Genomic DNA, 22,762 nt, shown 5'->3' with positions numbered 1-22,762 from the left:
TTGTAGTGCTCTTCATAATACCAACACTGTCTTGGAAAACTTCTGATTTTTTCACTGATTAACTGATGCAGGGATAGTTGGTGACATTTATGATTGCTTCATATTTTAAGCTTAAAAGAAACAAGTTCTAAGAAAAAAAAGTTTTCAGAAAGTGCCTGTTTTCTTCATCTTAAAGCAATAAATTTATTGCCCCATCTCTAAACATTGTCTTAAGGCTACTGGACTATTTTTCTCTAAGGCCTCTTGACATCAACATTGATGTCACTGTGCCAACACCATCTGCACCAGATTCAGCTTCTTTAGGAGTAACTTTACAAAAAAATAGTCACATTTTAAATGAAAGAACACGTGTACAGGCCTGGATATAAAGACAAGGCAAGCTGCAGTAAATTCAGAAAGAAATTTCCCCATGGCAGAACCTGCTGCTCTTTGTCCAGTTCCCTACTGGAATTCACTCTTCTGCCTCCAGAAAAAAATGGTAACGAGCTGCACTAATTGATGCTTTCAATTAGTACTTCCCCTAATAGCCATATAAACAGATTCTCCTTCATTTCATGTGGGTGATGCTCATTCACAGAAGTACTACTTGCTGCAGTATTTTTCCTCTGAAGCTGTTATTTCAAACTAACAGAGGCAGGGACAGGAGCATAAAAAAGACAAAAACATTGCTATTATTATCCATCAGTTTACATTTATTGAGAAAAACCATACAAAAACCATTATACAGTTAATGTGTACCCATATTACATACAATGTCAATGCAAGCTCAAAACCACATTTTTGTAAAGCATTCAATTTACCTCAAGTCCAAGCTGCATCTCCCTAAGACACTGTTCCCATCACAGTTGCCTTTTAAAGCCAATCTTCTTTTTACACACGGGTAGTTTCTGCAGAGAACACTTTTCTCAGGACGAAAAGGCATTTCACATGCACGCAAGAGAAATATTTGTGCACACATGAGAGTTTCACAAGCTATTACTAGGGAAGAGGGAATCCTGGCAATTGTATGCTTTCTGAAAAGCCCAGTCCTCCCTTCCTCCCCCCACTTCCAGAAAAAAAGCAAAATAAAAAAGCTTTTAGCATGCAATGGAAAACTTAAGAATTACTCTGGAAGAGAACAGGGGAGAAACAGTTTCTACCATCCAATAAAATACCACCAGAAAAAGATGAAATATCTCAAGATTAGGCTGTGCAAGTGAATCATGATCCTGTCTGCCTGGACAAGTGAAGGAGATGGCTTATGATCAAGCTACACTGAAAATATGCTACCTTATATTTTGGTTTCTGTCCTAATGAAGTACAGGCTGCAGGAAGCGACACAAAAATGCTTTTCCTACTTGGAAAATTATGCTTGCTTTGTCAGCTTTGCACACTTCACATTCTACTCTATTTGTGGGACACTAAAGGGTGGGGCTGGGCTAAGTGGGGAACGTTTCCAGACACCTTTTGGACAAGTTCACTGCGTTTCTAAGGAAGGTCAGTTCTCTCTCTGGCTATTGGAGAGCTCCAATAATCTCCTGTTCTCCCAAGAACTACGAGTTTGGAGACAGAGGTGAAAACTAAACACTATCTTAGCACAAAGCAGTGTGGCTGTAAGGCCAGCAGTGAGAGAGCTGGAGTCATACACCTCAAATGCTGCACACAAGAACAGCCCACCTTCCACACACTCCCAACATCCCAACACACCGGCTGCTCCTTCTCTATCTCCTCCCACAGGCTAAATTAACAGCTGAAAGACTGTTCAAGGTATTTTAGGAGTAACAGTTGAAGAAAAAAGTACCATGTAAAAAGGAAGTGAACAAATGACTCATCCCCACACTAAATTCACAGTATCAAACTCTAAATGGAACACACACCTAACCTTTTCTCATGTCAAAAATGAAGTTACATGTTAAAACTACAGATGAAATACTAAGTGGCTTGAGAAACTGAAGCACAACTATTAATTTAGTTCAAAAAATTAAACTTGGCTGTTTAGAAGAATATAAAGTAAAAGAGATGGTTTATATTATTCAATCACAGTTTAAAAAAAAAAACGTAACAGATTATGGAACATTTATGGTCAAACAAAGAATACTTCAAAGAATGAAAAGTGATCAGAACAAAAATCATACCCTACACCATTATGTATGGGATACATTGCAAATCTGTTATGCTTTTGCCAATTTTACCTTCCACATGGAGCCCTTCTATGGTCCATGCTCATCGGCTCACCAATGGCATACACTCAAAGGATTCCTCTTTACTGGTAGTAACTATCTCAGGACCTGATTCTATGAGCTATGATTTGGTGCTTGCAGCATCTTCAGCACTGTGTGTGAAAATGAAGGCAGGATTTTTGAATATTTTTCTTTGATGTAACAGATAAGCAGGACTTTTGAAAGAGGAGCAGCACATTTTAGAAACAGAATAATGAACAAAAAAAACCCAGAGATGCTGCTTTATGTTAAGCTAAAAAAAAAAAGAAAAACCAACAACAAAAACTCAAAACAAAAACCTGTACCAGACCATCTGTAAGACATATAACATTTTATACTATCAAAATATACAGCAATTCAGTTAAAGTATCAAGAAACAGGATACACTGACTGCTATATCAATAAAATAGTATTTGCTGTACTGTTAACATTTAATTGGTGCACATGCTTGTTCAGTTATAAAACATACTGATCTCAAACTCCACAATCTGTTTTCCTACCGTGTCAAGTATGAATAAGCAAACTAAGTTATCTAAAGATTCCACTAACACACTATAACTGTAAGACAAGTTATCGAGTTCAGTGATAACAACAAGAATCATATTCTTTACATTAGGTCTGATGGGTTTAAGTGGGAATAGTGCCCTAGTATAAAAAAACATTTGTGAAGGCTGTTGACATTTCTAACCGAAGTAATTCCTGCATATTTTAAAGGTTTTGATTCTTTAATTGCAACAATTAGCTATTGGAGAAAAAATAACAAAAATTACTTATTCTGATCAAGTTCAATTACTGCAATCTAATAATCTTTTTAAAAAATAAAACAAAAAACAAGAAAAAAGAAAAAAATACATATTTACCTAGAAATATAAACAGTTGTTTAAAAACTTAAGACTTTCCACTGAAATGGAACCGTGAGTAACAATGCATTTGGGGAAGCAGCAGATTGCTTTTCAATACACAACCACAAAGATCTCACAGGGACAACATTAATGTACTGAAATATATTAATTTATATACTTCCTTAGGTTGTGCTTACCTGTTGCTTTTTTGCAGCAGAACCTAAGGTGGAAGGTCTGGGAAGGCACTGTGAAGTATAAATAATTGCACTGTTTGCAATTAATAAAGATTTTATACCTTAAATGAATCAAAATCAACAGCCTCCATTTTGTGACTGATAAAGAATCCAGTGAATTTAATTTTTGCTCAGTTTAGTACATAATAAATGCACCATTCTGTAAGGTTATCTACAAAATACCATGCAAAATACCTGAACTATTAAACTTAATGCCCTACACTAAAAATAGCAAATACTGTCCTAGCCTTTTGCAAGCTACCAGCATAATTCCTACTTTTAAAAGGGATAAAAATAATTCCTTCTATTTCTACAGCACAATACATACATTGCTGATTACCTGAATAAACTACTTCAGTTTTCAAGCCTTAACTTTTACTTCTCTGTGCAGCCACCCTAAAAAAATTTATTCTCAAAGCAACAACATGGTGTTCCAAAAAAATAAAGCAATTAACAGTTACAGAATTATTTAAAACATACCTACATCACTACATATCCACAAACTATCTGAAGACAAAGACAACTTCTGTCTAACAAGTGGTTCCAAAGACTTCAATGTTACGATATGCAAACTTTAAAACACTGAATGACAGCTGTCTCAGGAGTACTAATGAAAAAAAACTATTACTCAGATAAACAGAAACATGATTTGCTTTAGCTATTGCTAAAAGTTTCAGGAATACTTACCCACAAAGCTCATATTATGTGTATGTATATATATATATATATATAAGCAAACCTATGGTTCTGAATTAAGAAGCAATTATGATTTCCTAAGATATCAGCACTGTATTCCAACATAATAGTCACACAAGTACGGCATTTGCATTATGTGGAACATTGACAAAAAGATACTGTTGCAGTTCATCAATTTGTCATTCTGATGTACTTACAGTGCAATGCTCCTTGAAGGAACAATCAAGGATGATACACAGCACAGTCCTCCTCACCCCTATAGAGCTAGTTCTATACTGGCTGGATCAAACCTGCACTTCAACAGACAATGGCAAGACAGACTGTAGTGCATGTCATCTAACAGATGCAAAGAGCAAACATAGGATTTCAAGAGAATCAGCTTTTCAGTATGAGCATTAGAGCAATAAGAAGTTTCAAGTATATATAGAAAAATAATCAGTCGATTCAAATACTTGAATATTTACAAAAACAGAAGTTATCTGCTCTGCAGGAAGTTCTCAACCGCTCCCACCACTCAAACAAAACAGCGTTTCAAGGACAGATGCAATTTTTCTAGCTACTATGCAAACCACATTGACTTTCTACACTGCATTTTGAAGTGGACTACTTTAAACTGAAGGCTTAAGCACATTACACTTAAAAGTAAGTTTTATAACTAGTCTGAAAAAATCCATAAAATAGTTATGCAGGAACAGTTCTGAAGTACTCGTTAAAAACAAAAGTTATCTGTTATAGCAGCTGCACAGGTCTGAAACAGTGGTCATGTCTAAAGGAAATTTCACTGTTAATGCAATGGAAGTATGCCAAAAGATCACCTTCTTAAACACATGCAGTTTGAATCAAATAGAAAGAAAATTAAGGTATCAAGATTACTGGTGCTAGGCAGCAAAATACAATGAATGAAAGAGATCCTCCATCTACAACTATTCTGCAAGAGGGGAAAAACATGCTAACGACAAGTTTTTAAACTCAACAAGGTTTCACCAGGGGGGGGAAAAAAAACCAACTCATTTGTGTACAGGTACCTTGATTCAGCGTTGCAAATCAATCCTATAGTTCTGCAATACCCACATATCCAACTTACCGACACAGGAGGTTTCATATTATTTATTGTAAAGCACAAAACAGGCATTTTTAAAAGTGATAAAGTATACATTGAAAAAGTACATTTATATCACAAAGCATTGACCACATAATTGCAAATACATTTGCTGGAATGTGTACATCTACACTAATACTAAAAACAAACCATTTTTTTTCATTTCTACACAGAAATATTACCTCCTATCAGTAGTGATAGATATTTTGTACATTTTCAAAAACACTATTTTTTTTTTAACCAAAATTAAGATCTTCATCAAGGCGTCTGCATCCATACATTTAACAAAGGTTTTTTCCCCCACACAATGAAGCAAATACTGTATTGTCCACTTCTTATTATTGGCCCTGTGCAGAAGAAATACATAAGAGATACACAAAAAGTTAAAGAAAATCCTTTAAATCGAGCTAACTCAGGAGTGAAGCCTTTAAGAAAGAAAAATTGGTTAATGTAAATGGTGGTGGCTTCTTGCATGGTTTTCAAAACCCTGGGAGGAGAAAGTTTTTCTTTTTTTTTTGTTTTAAAAAAAAAACCAAAACATAATCACCAAACATATGGATAGATACAAAACTCAAGTTATCAGGTAAACAGTGTCATCTACTTAATTATTCTGAGAGCTATTTTGCTAGAAAAAAAGATGCATACTCCAAAAGTAACAAAGCAGGAGACATGCAAAAAAATATCTACGACCACTGAAACAGAAGCCAGGCAGAAAACACTTGAGCACTGTACCTGTGGCGCTGGAGGGTGCTGGGGCATCCCCTGGGGACTGGTCTGGGCGTAGTAAGCTGCCTGCTGCCTGTAGTACTCGGCCCACGCCGCGCTGTAATCCGGCTGCCCGCCCGGAGGGGCCCCGGCGGGGGCAGGAACTGCCTGACCTGCAGTCATGGAACACACATTTGGTGGTGCAAACTTCAACATCTCACTGCCCGGCAAAGCTCACCCAGCAATATTCCTCCAAGCAGTCTGAATGAACTTGTGCCGGCTTTCTTTTGAGATCATCGAGTCCAACCCTTGATCCAACCCCGCTGTGGTTCCCAGCCCATGGCACTGATGCCACATCCAGTCTCTTCTTAAAAACCTCCAGGGATGGAGAATCCACCACTTCCCTAGGCAGCCCATTCCAATGGCTGAGCACCCTCTCTGCAAAGAAATTCTTTCTACTATCCAACCTAACCCTCCCCTGGCACAGCTGAAGACCCAGCCCTCTTGTCTTGCTGATGGTTGCCTGGGAAAAGAGACCAACCCCCCCTGGCTCCCCCCTCCTGTCAGGGAGTTGCAGAGAGTGAGGAGGTCTCCCCTGAGCCTCCTCTTCTCCAGGCTGAACAGCCCCAGCTCCCTCAGCCTCTCCTCACAGCACTTGTGCTCCAGTCCCTTCCCCAGCCTCATTGCTCTTCTCTGGACCTGCTCCAGGACCTCGATGTCCTTCCTGAACTGAGGGGCCCAGAGCTGGACACAGCACTCCAGGGGTGGCCTCACCAGCACAATTCCCATGTAAAGTCAAACTGAGGAACCATAAGGACAGTTTTTTCTGCCTCTTGATTCACACTCATGATAGTTTAAAGCCTGCTGATCTGAGCAATGGCAGCATTAAAACATACATAAAGAGGTAAAACTTTCTGTACTCCATCTAGCCTGATTTTACCTTATTTTACAGGCTGCACTCACAAGCTCAGCACATACCAATTCATACACTCCCACAATTCTGGCATCCCTTGTGCAATGGCTGGGACACTGCAGATCACATTTTTCAAAAAGAGCAATAATTTTTGTAAACATTTACTCCAGCACAGAACACAGTCCTGAAACTTCTCCTTCCAACCTTTGCTAAAGCTCCAATCCTCCAGAAATAACAGTGCATACACACAGTGTGCACACACCCTCCCAGACTTACAGCTCAGAACTACTGATCCTTGCAATAAAACCAACTGGTAGATTAAACACTCCAACACTGACACACCAGGACTCTGCAGCATATTACAAACCCCAAACAAAATCACAGCCAACCTTTTAGGACCTCAGTCATGCTGTTCTGCCAAGGAATATTTGTCACAGGCAGCTTTACCTCCTTTTTCCCTAACTTCACAAACATCAAACACACCCCACTTAGCACCACTCTCTTCACCATTTTTAATCTAATTTTTATTTTTATTGCCAGCTATTCCCACTCTCCTACATGTGTAGACTTCCAATCCTCTCAAACACATGAAGTGTGAGCAGAGGATGTGAACATTTGGCAAAGCACCATCCTGGAAGCCACCAACACACAACTTTCCATTTTCCAACCATCTACACAACTGCCATAACTTTTCCACTTACAATGCAGGTAAGTTATAAAAACCCATCCATCTTTTTTGGGGTTATACAGTAAAGCAATTGTTTTCCTAGAAAATCTTAAATTTCTCCAAATCTTTAGAGCTGTAAGCACATTTTAAAAGTTGTAGTTTACCACAACTTAAAATAATTAATCAGAAGTGCATATTGTAACAAAAATGATCTTTAATATGATTACAAATTACGCCAGGACACCCTTTTCTCACGTTCACTATTAATTTAATAATTGTAACATTTAACTTATTGTCAGCACAGCTGAATGTCAAAGCTAACAGGATTTTTTGTGCATTAAAACTCAAGAATTTTCTGACATTCACCAAACTATCTCAAGGCAGCACTGAAATTCGAGTAATAAATCAAATATGGCAAATTTAACATCTACTCAAAGATGTCAAACTGGACTTCTGTCCTGAAATGGGTATTTTAGGTACAAGTACTTCTGAACCTACACATGGAAACTCAGCAGTTTAGTCCAAATCTCCCTTCAGTGCAGGAACTGCACTGGAACAGGATATTGTTCATATCCAAATCAACAAATTACACTGATAAACTTACGGACAAAGGAAACACAAGAAACACAGAGTAACTCCCCTTCAAGGAAGGCTGAGAAAGAAAATGCCACCAGATTTTACAACTCAACATCACCGAAATTCCAGCAAGAGAAAACTGTGTCTTCTTTCCTGCTACAATCATGAGGAAACTTTTAAGAGCAGTTTCACTATTTTATTATGGAATCCCTTAACTATGTAAGTCAAGCCCACAATATACAGCAATGACTTTAAATGATAAATTTACAAATTTCAGTGGAGACATATAAATAATTTACTAAAACATGACTTCATGTTTAGAAGGAACAGTTATTCCTGAGAGATTTTTATGGCCCAGTTACACAATCTTTATTTCAGATTTTCTATGGAAAAATAAAAATACCGTGTCTCCAACTCAAGGTAACAGCATCTTTATGTCTTTGAAAGCTAAATTATTGTCTTGTTACCGGGCAATACTAAAGGGAGATTTAAAAGACATTTTCTTGATTTAAGAAGTAGGGTACAAAGCAAATAGTCTGGGTCATCTACAAGATCCATGTACAGCACTGAGAGCTCAGAGACCACATGAACCTGCTGCTGGGACAGCCTTCCTGTTCATCAGATCTTTTGCTACTTAATATTATTGGAGTATCATTTAGGATTAAACAGCTCGAGCTGAATTCCTCTTTCCTAAGTGGATCTTAAGAGAAATGGTATCTACCCCATCAAGATTCTGAAGCCAAAAGTTCTCATGATTTGCACAGTCAAGTTACACAACCCCAGACATCAAGAGCTCTCCTTCAGGCCAAGAACTCAATCCAAACTAGAAAAAGAAATTAAGGTCAGAACTGCCCTCGTGTTTTTCCTCTTATTTGATTGTATTGGTATTTTCTAAATTTTGCATTTTAAGTGCAACTATTTTTATCTCGTAATTTTTTTTTTGGATTACACTCCTTTTTGGAATTGCTCCCAGAAACTATCCCAACACCTTCTGACTAGTTATGATTTAATAAGAGTAAATGCAAGACTAGTGCAACCCAGACTTTGCTTTCCAGAGATAGCAAATTAAAAAGATTGTGGAGCCCCTGCCAACAAATTACATTATTTTTAAAAAGACTATGAAAAACACCCACAACTTTGCATTTAAGAATGTGACCTCAACTGACAGAACAATAAAGTAAAAATAAATAGTTAACTGAACCAGGAAGAAGGAAAATGGAAAGGCCTATCACATCTTAGAGATCAAGTGTTTGGGAGTTCTGCTGGCATTTTCTTGGTCTGATCCACAGTTCTTGAAGTAAATAATTATTATATACATTTTCTGCTTCACCAATTCTGCTGTGCCAAAATAAAGACAGTTACGTCTTGGCAAATAATTCAAGATGAACATGGCAGAAAGTTGGTAAGAGGAATTAAGCATGGTAATAAATCTAAATGCAAATAATCAACTGCACCAGCAATTTAATTGCATTTTGGTAAGTCAGCTCAAGCAAAATACTTGAGGGAAAAAAGTTAGCAACAACATATAACCTGTAGTTTAAATGTAGCTCTGAAGTGCTGCAAAGCTAATGCTATTTACAAAAAAAGCATTAGATATAAATGAAAGCTTATCATGATGGTTTTGCAACCTGGAACACAGAAAGCAAGTTACAAGGAAAAAGAAAAATCACAGGTAATCTGAAGAGTATTAGGAAACAGCTGCTAAACAAGAAAAAACAGCTTCATAAAGTAGATCAAAGTTCAACTCCAAAATTTAGAAACTATACTTTAAAATAGTCAGGTTGAGGCATTTAAAAGATGTTGTTTCCCAAGGATTAAATACAGACATCTCAGTAAGTATGAAGTATTTCTGTGAAGCCATTACTAGCATTAGTGCCAAAAACTGCCTTAAACACAACATCAAAGTTGAGTCTGTTTTTCAGCAGGGCCTTCAGCAGTGTACACTTCAGAAGACTTGGGGATTGTGCATTTCAATTTTTTTGTGGTAAAAAAGCAAGCAACCCTCCTAAAACATTCCACTAAGCAACAACAGAAAAAACCCCTGCACACTTACCCATTTTTTTGTAGTACTCCTCCCAGGCCTTGGTATAGTCAACTTGCCCTGCTGGTGCTGGATTTGGCTGATCTCCTGAATTACATTAAAACCAGTTAAACTAAAACTACTGAGGTTTGCTTCGTACATACAAATCATCAACTGAGATTTTCAGGAACAATCCCAGATGACAGCACTCAAATCTGATGCTACAAACCTTTGTGGTAGCAGCTATTACAAATATAAAGTATTAGCAAAAGATACCACAAAGAAATGTTTAAAGTGCTCAGCATGTTTTCAAGATTCAGGAAGTGCACATTACTCACAACACAAAAAACTATCCAAATTCAAGTGGTAAGCCTCATCCAGGCATAAGTTATAATAACACAACTAAATACCACAACTGTAATTGTCCTAAACCCAATGGAAGTGATGCAACTATTTAAGTAAATGACAATAATTTTTAGTTATGACTGACTGCTCTGTGTAGTCATTTAGTCAGCCAAAGATGTGGCAAAATTGTCTTTGGAGCATATTGCAAAACAAATACATTACCCTTACTACTGCTGAAATTAAGAAAAGCACTGTTGAAGGCTGTAAGCAATAATTTTCAAAGAAAAACAGCTACTTAAATAAATGGACCGAATGTATGAAGACAGGAGTAAAAAACAACTGGGCATTCAGAGCTGCAGCAATGAGAAATGTGTCCATCTGACTGAACAACTACCTTGGCCATTGGTTTGGGTGGTAGCTGGTCCACCTGGAGGGGCTGCAGGAGGTGGCTGTGCTTGCTGCTGGTAATAGTGAGCATAATAAGCTGCCCACGCTGCTGAATTGGGATCTGTTCCTGGCTTACCTATGGAAACAGAACAGAAACATTTATAAAAGTAGAACTACATACAAACAGAATGCTGCCCTCAATTAATCCTGTCCTACACACTCTTATTTTCCTCCAAGGAAAAATCCATCTAAACAAAATAACCATGTACATCTTTAAAGTATTTTTTCTTTCTAGCACAAACTTTTGCTCGGGTTTCAGAACAGTGAGCTGTACAAAGTGTACTTTCATAGGGCTGGCGAGATAAAATTATTTTAGAACCCTTACTACTACAATGCCACTCATTACTTTTTCAATGGGATAAGCAGAAACAGACTTGGCAAGTTTAATTAAACAGTCATGTTAATCAGCAATGAATCATTCTAGCACCAAACAATTTCAGTGGTTTTACTTTGGTTATAACCTCACGCTAATGACACTGGCACCGGTGCAGGAGGCATGCCAAAAACATATTTCTGAAACAGAAGAATACAAAGCTTACTGGGTATTTGCAATGCATGGTAGTTCAACTTTAAGGTCACAGTCAAACACAGAAACAATCAGCATGTTAAGAACCTAAATCCCCACACATGGCTATTAAGCATCACTATTTACTTACAGCTTTTAGTATAATAAATAATAGCAACATCTGCACCTTCTGGAACTATTCCCATGGTTCCTTATTTTTATCTACATCTAGGTAGGCCAATGATGCTGTTTCCTAGAGTTTTGTTTCTCTGTTTTTCACATTTATCCTTTAGGAATGGCTTATTCTTGCTGAATCACAGATTGATTACATTACCAGACTGGTAACACACAACACCTGAAAATCTACTATTAGAGAACATAACGTTTTACCCAACCATCATATCTTTGCATACAATACTTGCATTCACAAAGAGTACTTATTTCTGCAAATAAATGCAGCCAAATGAGGAGAGAATTTCACATAAGGATATGGATATAACTGATATTTTAGAGTAACTATATATGAGAATGGAAATATAATCCTCCCCAAACACAAAATAGGTAAGGCAGCAAGTAATGGAAAAGAAGAAATCCCTTGAAAAAGGCATTCAAGAAGAAATCACAACAATAAAATTAATGTTAAATGAAATACTGTGACAAAAGTCAGATGTAGCCACTTCAAATGCACACAGTAGTATCAGCATACAGAAAAAAATGTTAACACACTATTTCCTTTTTAAATTACACTGCTTGCATCAACAATAGTGGATTTAAACTAACATGTACTATATTCTAAGGTTACCTGCAAATATCAAATAAGCCATTGCTCGACTCCCCCCCTCCTTCCCCTCTACAGTGGGAGAACAAAAGAGCAGGATTCATTAAATTTCCAAAGAAATCTGACTGTAGTAACTAGCTCCACTTTCACGTGACAAGCATGGCTCTGGAGAAAGCACCTCTGAAAAAAATACTAGAACAACCCATTTGTTACACTGAAATGAGCAACTAAGTGAAAACTGTAGAAAATTCATCCAAAAAATACATATCAAAAGAAACACCAACTTCAGCTGCACATAGGAAAACTTCATTAGATTTTTTTAAGATGAGTATTTATCAAAAAAATTACAAAATCATCAAGGTGACATTAAGAGAGTATTTGCCATTTTTTCTTACACATCTTTATGTAGATAAATTACTTCATAAAAAAATCGAAAATGTGATTCAAAACAGTCTAAGATTTTAGCAGTGGTTTTGCATTAAATGACACTTTTGGTATGCTGAGACTTTAAGTCACTTTGAATCATTCTACATTTAAATAATGACAATAGGCATTTTTAAATACTAACTGAATGCATGCAGAGCTACCTTTTGCAAAAGCTTGGTAAGTAAAGCCAGAGATAGTTCTTTGAAAAGACACAGTATGTGACAGACATCCTCCCCTTTTCCACTAATGGAACCTGTGTCAGGAACAGTGGCTTATCCAAAAATACTGATTCCATTTATAACAAAAATGAAATGGAGGTCTTTTGGCTCAAGTTCTGAGGAAGTTCCACCTCAAACAGATGAGGTACAACAGACTCAAGCATCTACCTTACCATGCCTTCTGCGGCTGCAGTTCCGTTCCCCCACATGCTCTACTCCAACCAAAGGATGTAAACTTTAAGAAAAGCAGGATACTACAACTTTGGGAAGTTATAATTCAGTAAAAACTCCCAGTCTTGACAAAGATAATCAGAAATAGAAGAAATAAATTCTACATTGATGGCTTTCAGAAGAAAATACAGAACTATTATAAGCAAGAGTTCAAAATACCACAACCCTGACTAGTTTTACTGTATTAACAGCAGTTCAACAGGGGCTCAACAAAATACACCTGTATCAGAGTCTGAGAAGCAATCCTCATAGGTCAACAAAAGCTAAAACATAATAGAGCATAAACTATGCAAAGACAGATCAGGGAGATTGTGTAAAATAAAATACAAAGTCATTTACTATTAGAGAAAGAAAACACATTCTCAGTGGAAAAACATGAACTGTAAGAAAACTGAACTGCACAAAACCAGTGAACCAAGACTCTTGCAAAAAGTATCATAAACAGGGATGCAGTATCAATAACATTTGTAAAAAAAAGCATATTCCAACTCCAACAGATTTCAACATCTCACAAGCAACATGTGGAAAGTGTATAACGCAGGTAAAGTGACAAACAGTAAAGCAAAGCCTGAGAGAGGAGCTGCTCAGATTTACCAGTGTGACACAAGTGAGCTGTGCAGTGACACTTGGAAGGACAGAAGGGCTGTATTTCCAGGATACCCACCCTGCAGTGCAGCTGTGACATTCCTTACCTGGATCTGGTGGGTTTGGTGGCTGCCAGTGTGGATAAGCATTTCCCCATCCTTGTGGAGCATATGGAGCTGGAGGACCACTGGAAAAGATCAAGGCACACACATCAGGGAGAGCCAGAGCCAGGGTCACCCTGCAAGAAGGAAGGTGGCTGGAGCAGGACTTACTGAGGGGCAGGGCCAGGAGGCCCTGGATTATAAGGAGCTGGATTATATGGCCCCATGGGAGCACCAGGACCTGGTGGGCCAGGAGGTCCATGTGGGCCAGGAACAACACCATGAGGTCCATGGGGAACGGGTGGACCCAATGGATTCACTGGACCCTGTAACAAGAACAGCACAGAGATGAAAACAAACCTTGAGGTTCTCCATTTTTCAGCAGTTTAGAAGCATTTATCTGAACACTAAGAATACAGTCCAAAAGATTTGACTGCTGTTAAATAGCAATCCTGCTGAAAACAGGCAATTTTAAGATTAATTAGACTTAGGGCTAATTAAAGAGAACACTTTAAAGCAGCTGTGGCAGTAATAACTAAAAAGTTGCATTTCTTTCAGTTTTCTTGAGGAAGTAAAGAATTTTACAAATAAAAGATGGATTTTTCCATAGGTTGTCTTAAACTCCTCCCAGACTAATACGAGACTACCAGTTTTAAAACAAACCAATACACCTAAATCTGACTAATCCTGCTAATTAAACCAGTTTGTAATATCAGGTACAAAAAGCCACCAGTAAATTTGACTACATGCAAACAAAAGTGCAATAAAACTGAAGGTGTAAACTTGGATTAAAACTTTACTTAAACATACTGAGACAGAAACTAAACACAATTTAGTGGCTTTAAGAATACCACTGGTATCTTTGAACTCATCACATTTTTCATATTCACAAAGAAGGCATATTCAGGAACACATCATTTAAAAACACACCATATTACACTGAAAAAACCAACAATTTCCATTTCAAGATTTTGTTTCTTTTGGTGCATTGTTTCGTTTATATTACTTTAAATACGCATTCTAATTTTCTATTACCAGTTTATTTTCTGATTGAACTGGAAGTGAAAGGGAAGAAAAGTCTCCACGAAGGAGCCTTGCTTGCAGTTCTGTTTAGTTATAACAGGAACCCAAAAACCAGTTAAACACTCACTCCAATCTTTTCTTCTATAAGTTGTCGTGCATAATCTATTTGCTGGGGTGTTCCTCGGATAGTAAACATCTTCATGTTTGGATCTGCATTAGGTGGAGGGTTTCTCTGAAGTTCTATTCTAGCACCAGACTGCTGGCTTATACTTTTAATAGTTTCACCACCTGCAATGCAACATACAGTTTATGATGTGCATTAAAGCAGAAAATATTGATTTAAAAATGAGAGAAAGTAAAGTGCATGGAAGCTGAAGACAAAGAAGTGACAAGGTGCCTATTCTTACAAGCTGTACAAGAACATTCTAACAATTTTAAAAAGCCTCTTCAGTGTAGTACAGAGCTTTGATTGCAATACACTAGGAACAATAAATTATATTTTTAAATAAAGACCACAATAATGTTACTCAGAAACAACGGCAAAGAATTCCTACAATGTTGTCTGGTTTTTTTGTTCATGTAAACATGTAAGATTAGACATGAATAACAACCAACACACACGAGTTATCAGCAAAGACAAACTTCAAACCTAAACTCCCTACAAAGCAGTAAGGAAGCACAGATGACAAAAAATGCAGACAACCAGATGGTGAAGTCCACAATTTTTGCAGTGCACTAAAAGCAGAAAGTTAAATTCCTTAAACTGGCTCCTCCTCTTACATGATCCAGACATGTTTTATGTACCTTTTGTATACACAACATTTTCAAAACAAGAGTAATTTGGCATTTAAAAAGAAAAAAAAAAAAAAAATCAACTTTCCAGGTCAAGAACAATCTATGTCAGCCTATTTGCTGTGTCTGGAAAACACAGTATGAACAAGAGATTAAAATGAACTCAAGTGTTTCCTTTTGAAGCATACGGTAAATTACTTTTAAAAGTAAATTCAAGGATTATTTTAATGAACGAAGGTGTGGAAGAAATTGCTACAAGGTTTCACTGTAAAAGATTTTCACTGAAATGTGTGAAAACTAGCTTTAGGAGCAAGTCAGATTCAGGAACACTTGGCTTATCATGCAGTATCAAACACAAGGTAATTATAAGATACATCACCTAAGAAACTACCAAACACTATCAATGTAAGCCTGTACTTGTTACTTCAAAAAAGGGTTTGATAAATTCAATAAATTGATTGCCTCTTGACTTTTAAAGTACTGGGCTATGTTTTGGTGAGGAAAATTTGAAGAGTATTATGATTTAACAGCACTGTTTTGCTCTAGTGTAAATTATCTACACACACTTGACACATCTCTGTAGTATGGCATTTGTACAAATAGAAAAGCTGACTGTTTTTTTAATAACATATACACATATATAAGGTATATTGCCTTTGCCAATGATTAATCCAGTTTTGCCAGTAGGGACAATAAAATTGAATTCCTGTAATCCACCAGGAGGCCCCATGTTCCAGTTGCCTTGGCCTCTACCCCTTCCTCGACCACCAGGTCCTGGGCCACCAGGGTTACCAGCCTAAAAAAGAGCAGCAAGAAATGAGCAAGTTCTAGAACAAGTAATGCCAACAGGTTACATCACATCATTTCTAAAGAAAAAACTGATTCACTACTCAGATAGTTTTGATAGTTGTAGTAGTATCTTTTTTGGAAGACCTAAATTACATTTTAAAAGACGTTCAGTACAACTCTGCATGTGAAAGATGAGAGGATATCAAAGCAAGCAGAAAGTTTCATATGCACAAAGATGGAATTTTTGTCTGCCTTCTGTAAATCAGCAGTAGGGCTCATTTAAGAATACAAGATGGTTTAAATGCTTGAACACCAATTACAACCCAAAGTAACATCATGTTAGCTCTTAACACAATATAACAGAAGCAGCAGCTCTAAAACCAACCACATAAAGAACTGCCATGACCTTGAATCAGTCTTATCACTTGCAAAACTGTAACTGTAAAAGCAAACATTCCTATTCCAGACCAAACTTTGAAGCAGATTCGAATGGCATCATTAAACTATTTGCTTTAGTTACACACACTTTCTGAAAAGTTTAGGCCTTTCCAAAAGGTGGGCATGAGATCTGAAATTTGAAATAACATTACCCAACCTGAACACTGCGAAGGAGATCTGTAATAATTTCTGCAGCATGCTGACATCTGTCAGGAGGCCCTGTGATCTGGGCTATTCTATCTGGAGTTGTTCCATCATCTGGAATAAAAAGGAACTATTCCAGTATATGCAATCCAATAAATTTACAGTCAACTCACAGAAATTCAAGAACGTGTCACAAACCTGGCTTAAACTGGATCCTAACACCGGCATCATTCTGGATCTTTTTTATCATCTCCCCATTTCTTCCAATTACAATACCTACAGCAAATCGTGGTATTGGAACCTTAAGAAAAAACCAAAAGAAACAAGATGTTGTTGATGCAGATATTCCTACCAAAATCACAGAATGAAAGGGTTACAAAGTAGAAGAGTAAACCAGGGCAAGACCTAAGCCACTTCAGGCTTTTTCAACTGTCTATTTTTTAACAGTCCCAAGTCTAGCAAATACTGGACTGCAATTTAAAAAAGAAAGCAATCTTATGCACTACAAGTTCTCACAGTGGTAGCAACCGCAGGGGATATTATGCTTCTCAGAGTAATTAAAAAAAAGAGTTATAAGGTGTCTAAAATGCAGATTCCAGCAAATGAAATGTTAAGCCTCTTCTTATTAGCTTGTGACTTGCATAACAGGTGAACTTAAATATCTTTCCATAAAGGCCAAACTCCAATTTTGGTAACATTATAGGGTTCTATACTTGGCCATAAAACTGACTTGCTTATTTGACAAGCTCCAGCTGAAACTGTTCAGAGCAGCTGGCAATGTGAAGTGAACGCTGCACACCAGGTCGTGCCATAACTTCAGCAATGACCAAGTCATACTTACACGCCACCACCACTTTAGCAATCTGATTAAGAGCTTTCAGCAGTATTACCCAGCTTAACATTTGAAAGTTAACATCTCAAAATACAGTGAACAAGTTTTTCAACCATGCTTACGTCTATCCCTTCATTTCCTCCTATTCTTGACCCATATTCGTTGCGCACCTCTCTAAAGCCACCTTGATCACGGATTAACTCCAGCACCATTTCCTTGGCTTGCTAGAAGAAGGAGGAAAGTTCATTTAGGTACTGCAACACCAGAATGGATTTAAAAATGCTCTGAATTGGGAAGGACTCCTTACTTGAACTTTGTAAGGGTCTCCAGTTATCCTAAGGGGCTTGTCTGCACCAGTGTTCTGTGGCCCATCTTGAATCATGACCATTTTGACACCTGCCCGCTCCTATTTGATAAAAGGGAGGTCAGTACCCACTCAAATCCAGATTCCACACCATCATATTTAAAAAAAGATACATATATACCTGTAACTGTTTAATTGTCTCTCCACCTTTCCCAATAACTAATCCTGCTTTACTTGCTGGAATCATAATTTCTTGGACTGCATTTCCAGGTCCATCACCATGATGAAAGCCAGGTGCAGGTCTTCCCTTTTCAACTATCTGATCAAGTAATCTTTTTGCTGATCTGTGAAAGAAAACCCATATTTATAAATAACTTATTCCTGCAAGTATCACTTCCCCACACCTATTCTCCTTGGAAGTTCTTTTAATCTGAGAAGTTTCTGTCAAAAAAATGTGCTTACTAACACTAAGAAATATGAGGCAAACTCAGTAAATTTGCAGCAGTAACTTAAGAACTAACTGCAAGGTAACAAAACCACCCCAATATGAGAATGCAAAAGGTGGTTCTTTACCAGACTAGCTCAAGTAAGTTTCCCCTTCAAACATGACCATCACCCCTGAATACAGTTACACTAATCAAAGCTTAACTCTGAAAAAAAGCTGCTGCATGCCAGGTAAGGACATTTGTACTTGGAACCATCACCAGAAGAGTGGACAAAAGCAAGTATATATTCACCACATGTGTAAGTCAGCTGCCATCAGAGGACTGTGATCATGATTTTACTAACATCAGTTAAGAACTCTTCCCTTTAATATGTGAGCAGAATAAATTACAATTACAAAGAAAATTCCCATAAAGGAAATGACTTCATGAATGGCAGGGTGCCTGGCTGAGACTTAAAAGGAGGATGACACCTACTTTCCAAAAGGAAAACATGTAGCTGCAGGCCCTACCTGGAAACATGAAGTGGCAGCAGCTAACACAAATAAGGTAATACCATTATACCACTACACTCCAGATCTTTCCTAGCAAAGCCACTAGAAGTTGGTCTTCAAGCTTCTTTTCAGCATATATTTCTTTTTAATATATATATCCACACGTTTCATTCTCAAGCTGAAACCAGTGCACAGTTATGCAATTATTATCTACACCAAGATCTGGACTTGAGTTCAAGCTGAAGTTCCATTCTTTTTGTCCTAAAATTCCAAGTATGCTGGGAAATTTGATCACAGCTCAAGGGCCTTTTATCTCCTGTATATGTTTAATTGTCATCAAACTGCCTCTTCAGTAGAAGAAAAACATATATTATATGGGTATTACATTCAGATCTAAAAAATGAAAAGTATTTCACAACCTAGCATGCACACACAGAATTTTACTTACTGAACAGACTCTGGTGTTCCAGTTAGCATACATGATCTTTCAGGCAGGCCTCCACTATCTGCAGTCATTAAATAAAACCAACTTGTCAGTAAAGTCAGAAAAAGATTATGAAATTAATCCTAACATGCAAACTACTGGAACATCAATGAAGTAGAATAATCAGTGTATCCCATATTCTTTAGACCATGATAGTCACAACTACAACAAACAATTACAGTGTACCTTAAATGAAGGTTGAGGCACTTAGAAGCAATGAGAAGTCTTCTGAACTTTCTACCATCCCGCCCCCCAAACAAACAAATTAAAAAACCCCACAAATAGTTACCAGGGGCAATCTGTATTTTACAGCCAGACTCTTGCTGTATGCGTGAGATCTGCTCTCCACCTCTGCCAATTACTTGAAGAAAGAAAATACAGAAAGATTACTTGTATTAACAGCATCTGCTAACATCCTGCACTATATACAGGACCACATCCATACTACTTACTGAATCCAACCATCCCATCTGGAACTTTGTATTCCTCTGTCATCACAGACCTACAGAGAATGTTAAACAGAAGACAGTGACCATCCAGAGACCAAAGTGGCATTGCATTTTTATATATATACCCTCCCATTACTCTCAAGAAAGCTTTACCCTCCCACCAGCTTTAGAAGTCACTCTGCAAGCACAGTTCTGCCTAAGCTGACAATATACAGGAGCAACACAAAAGGTTCAAGTGTAACACAACTCAACCCAATCCCTTTATTGTGGTACAGAAAAGGCCACTGGAGCATTTCAAGTTTCATCTGCATATCCACTGCAGTATGCTGAAAATGTCAGCATCTCATCTACCAAACCCAGCCAAACCATAAGAATAATAGTGGGATGTGGTTCAGGCAAGAAAGGAGTGGAGAAAACCACTAAGTTGTAGCTGAGTAATCCTCTGTGTAAGGTCAGAATGTTTTTTTGTTTCTGAGTCCATCAAGGTTCATTTTTGTTTACAAGATTGTGTCCCCCCCTTTCCCTTCAGATTCCAACTTCCAGTTATGCTCCCTATGGCTCCAGCAGCAAAAACCAGCAACATGTTTTCCTTTTCTTAAGCTTGATACACAGCCTAGGCTATGAAGAGAGAGAAATAGCAACGTAGGTGCATTTGGAGTGTCTGACTTAGGACTTGCTGAAGCTAAATTTCAACAGTCACAGAGTTGGTATCACTTTTTCAGAAAAAAATCTTGAAATTGCTTTATTTCAGTAAAAACAAGAACTCTACATAAGATGCAGTGCAACTCTTACCTTTGTTGCTGATGCATCGGTGGTAGCTGATTTCCAAAAGCTATAAACAAATATTGTTCAAATTAAATTCAAACAAGTGGTGTAGTTTACAACTAAGCTTCTGCTTTGGTAATAAAACTTAACTGTATCAATATTTTGTCCGAGTTGACTTTTAAGAATTCTTATCAACAGGTTTAAAAACAAATTTAAACATTAACTGTTGCTAAAACTGACACTGCTGCCAGTTTTACAAAGCAGACTGGCTTTGCAAAATGAGACATAACCCCCCAGCCATTCTTTTGTTCTTACTTATTCAAGTGTCACCTACCAGAACACTTTCAAACTCCTGTTCTGACAATGTTACACTTGTTTATGGTTTTTTGACAACAAAATAAAAATTACTTACAGTCATTCTGAGGAGCAACTTTCTTAGCATCTGGTTGATCTGCAAAATTAAGATTTTTTAAATTTTTTTTGCCAAGGAATTCAAGAAGTGTTTAAACGTTTTAGTGTGAATTGTAAATTTCCAGTGTATTTAGCCCCCTTTCCTTTTTTTTTTTTTCTTTCTTTCTTTTTTTTCCTCCAATTTCAGGGAGCTGATCATCTGAATAAAAGAAAGAATCTCTCAGGAGCACTCAGCACTTGGTTAGTATAGCTGAAAAGATGTTAGGTTTTTCCATGTATCTATTCAGTAGTTTAACAAAAGGCAGCTTTCAGGACTCGCTGTATGTAGATTGCTCAGATACCCAGTCACTGAAACTCAACTAAGACAAGGAACAAAGTTGAGCTCTGTTGGTTGCTCAAGCTAATGATGCTTCTATAGTAAAAAAAGAAAAAAAAAATCAAATCCATACAAAAATCAACAATGACTTAAAAGAAAAAAAATTTTCTGACAATGACCACAAGTCTAGATCAAATATCCGAAAATACAACAGTATCACATGGCAATGCAATCTCAATCTGAATGTGGATATGAAATTCCTATCTAAATATCAAGCATTTCATAGCATAAAACTTCCAAAAAAAGCAGATTCAAGCAACTACATCACTACTGTCCAAATCCTTTCTGTACAGTAGAGAAATAAAAGGCATCATTAACCTGTATCTAAAAAGACAGACTTCAGATGCTTCCTTCCCACCCCAAAATAAAGGCTACATGAACCACCATAATTTATGTGCAGCAAAAACTCAGACACGTATTCCAAGAAATATTTGTGTCAATCCAGAAAGATCCACTAGTTTATGTCATGTTTACATACTAAACACAGGTAATAAATAAAAATTCCTGCCTTTAAAAGGAGAGGGCATTCCCTCCCAGTGTGTTGTACTGCTCGGACTTGTCCAAGAGCCATCTACACATAAAATAAAAAGAATACATTACATATATCATCTGAAGCATCATTAGCTCATTTTTGTATATTAAAAACCTCACCTTCAATAGAAAAAAAAAACTTTATTGCAGGACATAAGAACTCCTGATATAAAGCCTTAGTTACATTCTGTAGTCTGAGTTTCAATCCTCTTAAAGGAAAAAAAAAGGCATTGCTCTTTTGTAAGACCTACGAGAACATTTCAACAAGCTCAGAGGTTTCTTTCCATAATTTAGCCAGGATTTTGTCTGGATAGTAAACATATCAAACCCTGTTAAGTTCAAAGTGGCTGCTCCATAAGAGACAGAAGACGACACACACACATTTCAGGAGAAAACTCTACTGCAGTGTAAGGCAAATCCAAAAAGCTGCAACAAGTCAGAAGATTTAAGTATGATCTTATCAGGGTTCACACATGCTGTAGGCTGAAATATTAGACTAACAAAAGTATCTACAAGGTAGAAAATTTACCTTCCAGTCTTTTTTAAAGTCCTATGCTCTTACAATGAAATGCAGTAATACTTTTATTTGAAATCGTGCAGTAATAAAGTATATGAAACTACTGTAACAAAGTATTTGAAACAATCTTGTGTAAACGGTGAGCACTTCTACTCTAACTTCCAAGCTGTAACCAGCCCCTCACAACAGAAGACTTCACTGACATACCTGTGCAGGCATTTCTCTCTACCAAGAATTTTGTTGCCCCCCCCCAACACACATTTTTTCATTTGCAGCGTTTAAACCACATTTAAAACAGGCTTACATTCACTTCAGTTTAGAGCACAACAGTTTGAAACAAATTTTCCCATTAAACTGAAAATGAAAGAGCATGTCACGATCTACG

General features: G+C 37.2%; 1 protein-coding gene across 12 annotated transcripts in view; it reads right to left on the bottom strand.

Moving 5' to 3' along the window:
* Window positions 1-22,762, bottom strand: part of FUBP1 (far upstream element binding protein 1) — a 33,374-nt gene that overhangs the window by 9,233 nt on the left and 1,379 nt on the right. Inside the window, exons 3-22 of one of the 12 annotated variants that reach the window (XR_007905980.1) lie at window positions 20,955-20,993; window positions 20,570-20,609; window positions 19,781-19,830; window positions 19,618-19,689; window positions 19,293-19,350; window positions 18,089-18,251; window positions 17,911-18,009; window positions 17,726-17,827; window positions 16,970-17,072; window positions 16,785-16,885; window positions 16,055-16,196; window positions 14,736-14,896; window positions 13,757-13,911; window positions 13,592-13,671; window positions 10,689-10,817; window positions 9,983-10,057; window positions 5,801-5,946; window positions 4,167-4,259; window positions 3,238-3,285; window positions 672-2,311 (exon numbers count right to left, since the gene is read on the bottom strand). Coding sequence is in view for 9 of the 12 variants with exons in the window: in XM_051796059.1 (XP_051652019.1) it covers window positions 3,238-3,285; window positions 5,801-5,946; window positions 9,983-10,057; window positions 10,689-10,817; window positions 13,592-13,671; window positions 13,757-13,911; window positions 14,736-14,896; window positions 16,055-16,196; window positions 16,785-16,885; window positions 16,970-17,072; window positions 17,726-17,827; window positions 17,911-18,009; window positions 18,089-18,251; window positions 19,293-19,350; window positions 19,618-19,689; window positions 19,781-19,830; window positions 20,570-20,609; window positions 20,955-20,993; window positions 21,838-21,900 (1,826 nt within the window). In the remaining 3 variants the exon portion in view is untranslated. Of the gene's footprint in view, window positions 1-671; window positions 4,260-5,060; window positions 5,416-5,800; window positions 5,947-9,982; window positions 10,058-10,688; window positions 10,818-13,591; window positions 13,672-13,756; window positions 13,912-14,735; window positions 14,897-16,054; window positions 16,197-16,784; window positions 16,886-16,969; window positions 17,073-17,725; window positions 17,828-17,910; window positions 18,010-18,088; window positions 18,252-19,292; window positions 19,351-19,617; window positions 19,690-19,780; window positions 19,831-20,569; window positions 20,610-20,954; window positions 20,994-21,837; window positions 21,901-22,762 lie in introns of those variants that run through there. The other 11 variants (XM_051796059.1, XR_007905979.1, XM_051796051.1 and 8 more) reach the window with 11 other exon arrangements.

Source organism: Manacus candei, unplaced genomic scaffold (genome assembly GCF_025592945.1).
Source record: "Manacus candei isolate 608988 ecotype Guabito, Panama unplaced genomic scaffold, ASM2559294v1 h1tg000044l, whole genome shotgun sequence".
Lineage (NCBI taxonomy): Eukaryota > Metazoa > Chordata > Aves > Passeriformes > Pipridae > Manacus > Manacus candei.
The sequence above is the reverse complement of the archived record's forward strand: the minus strand, read 5'-3'. Positions and strand labels throughout refer to the sequence as shown.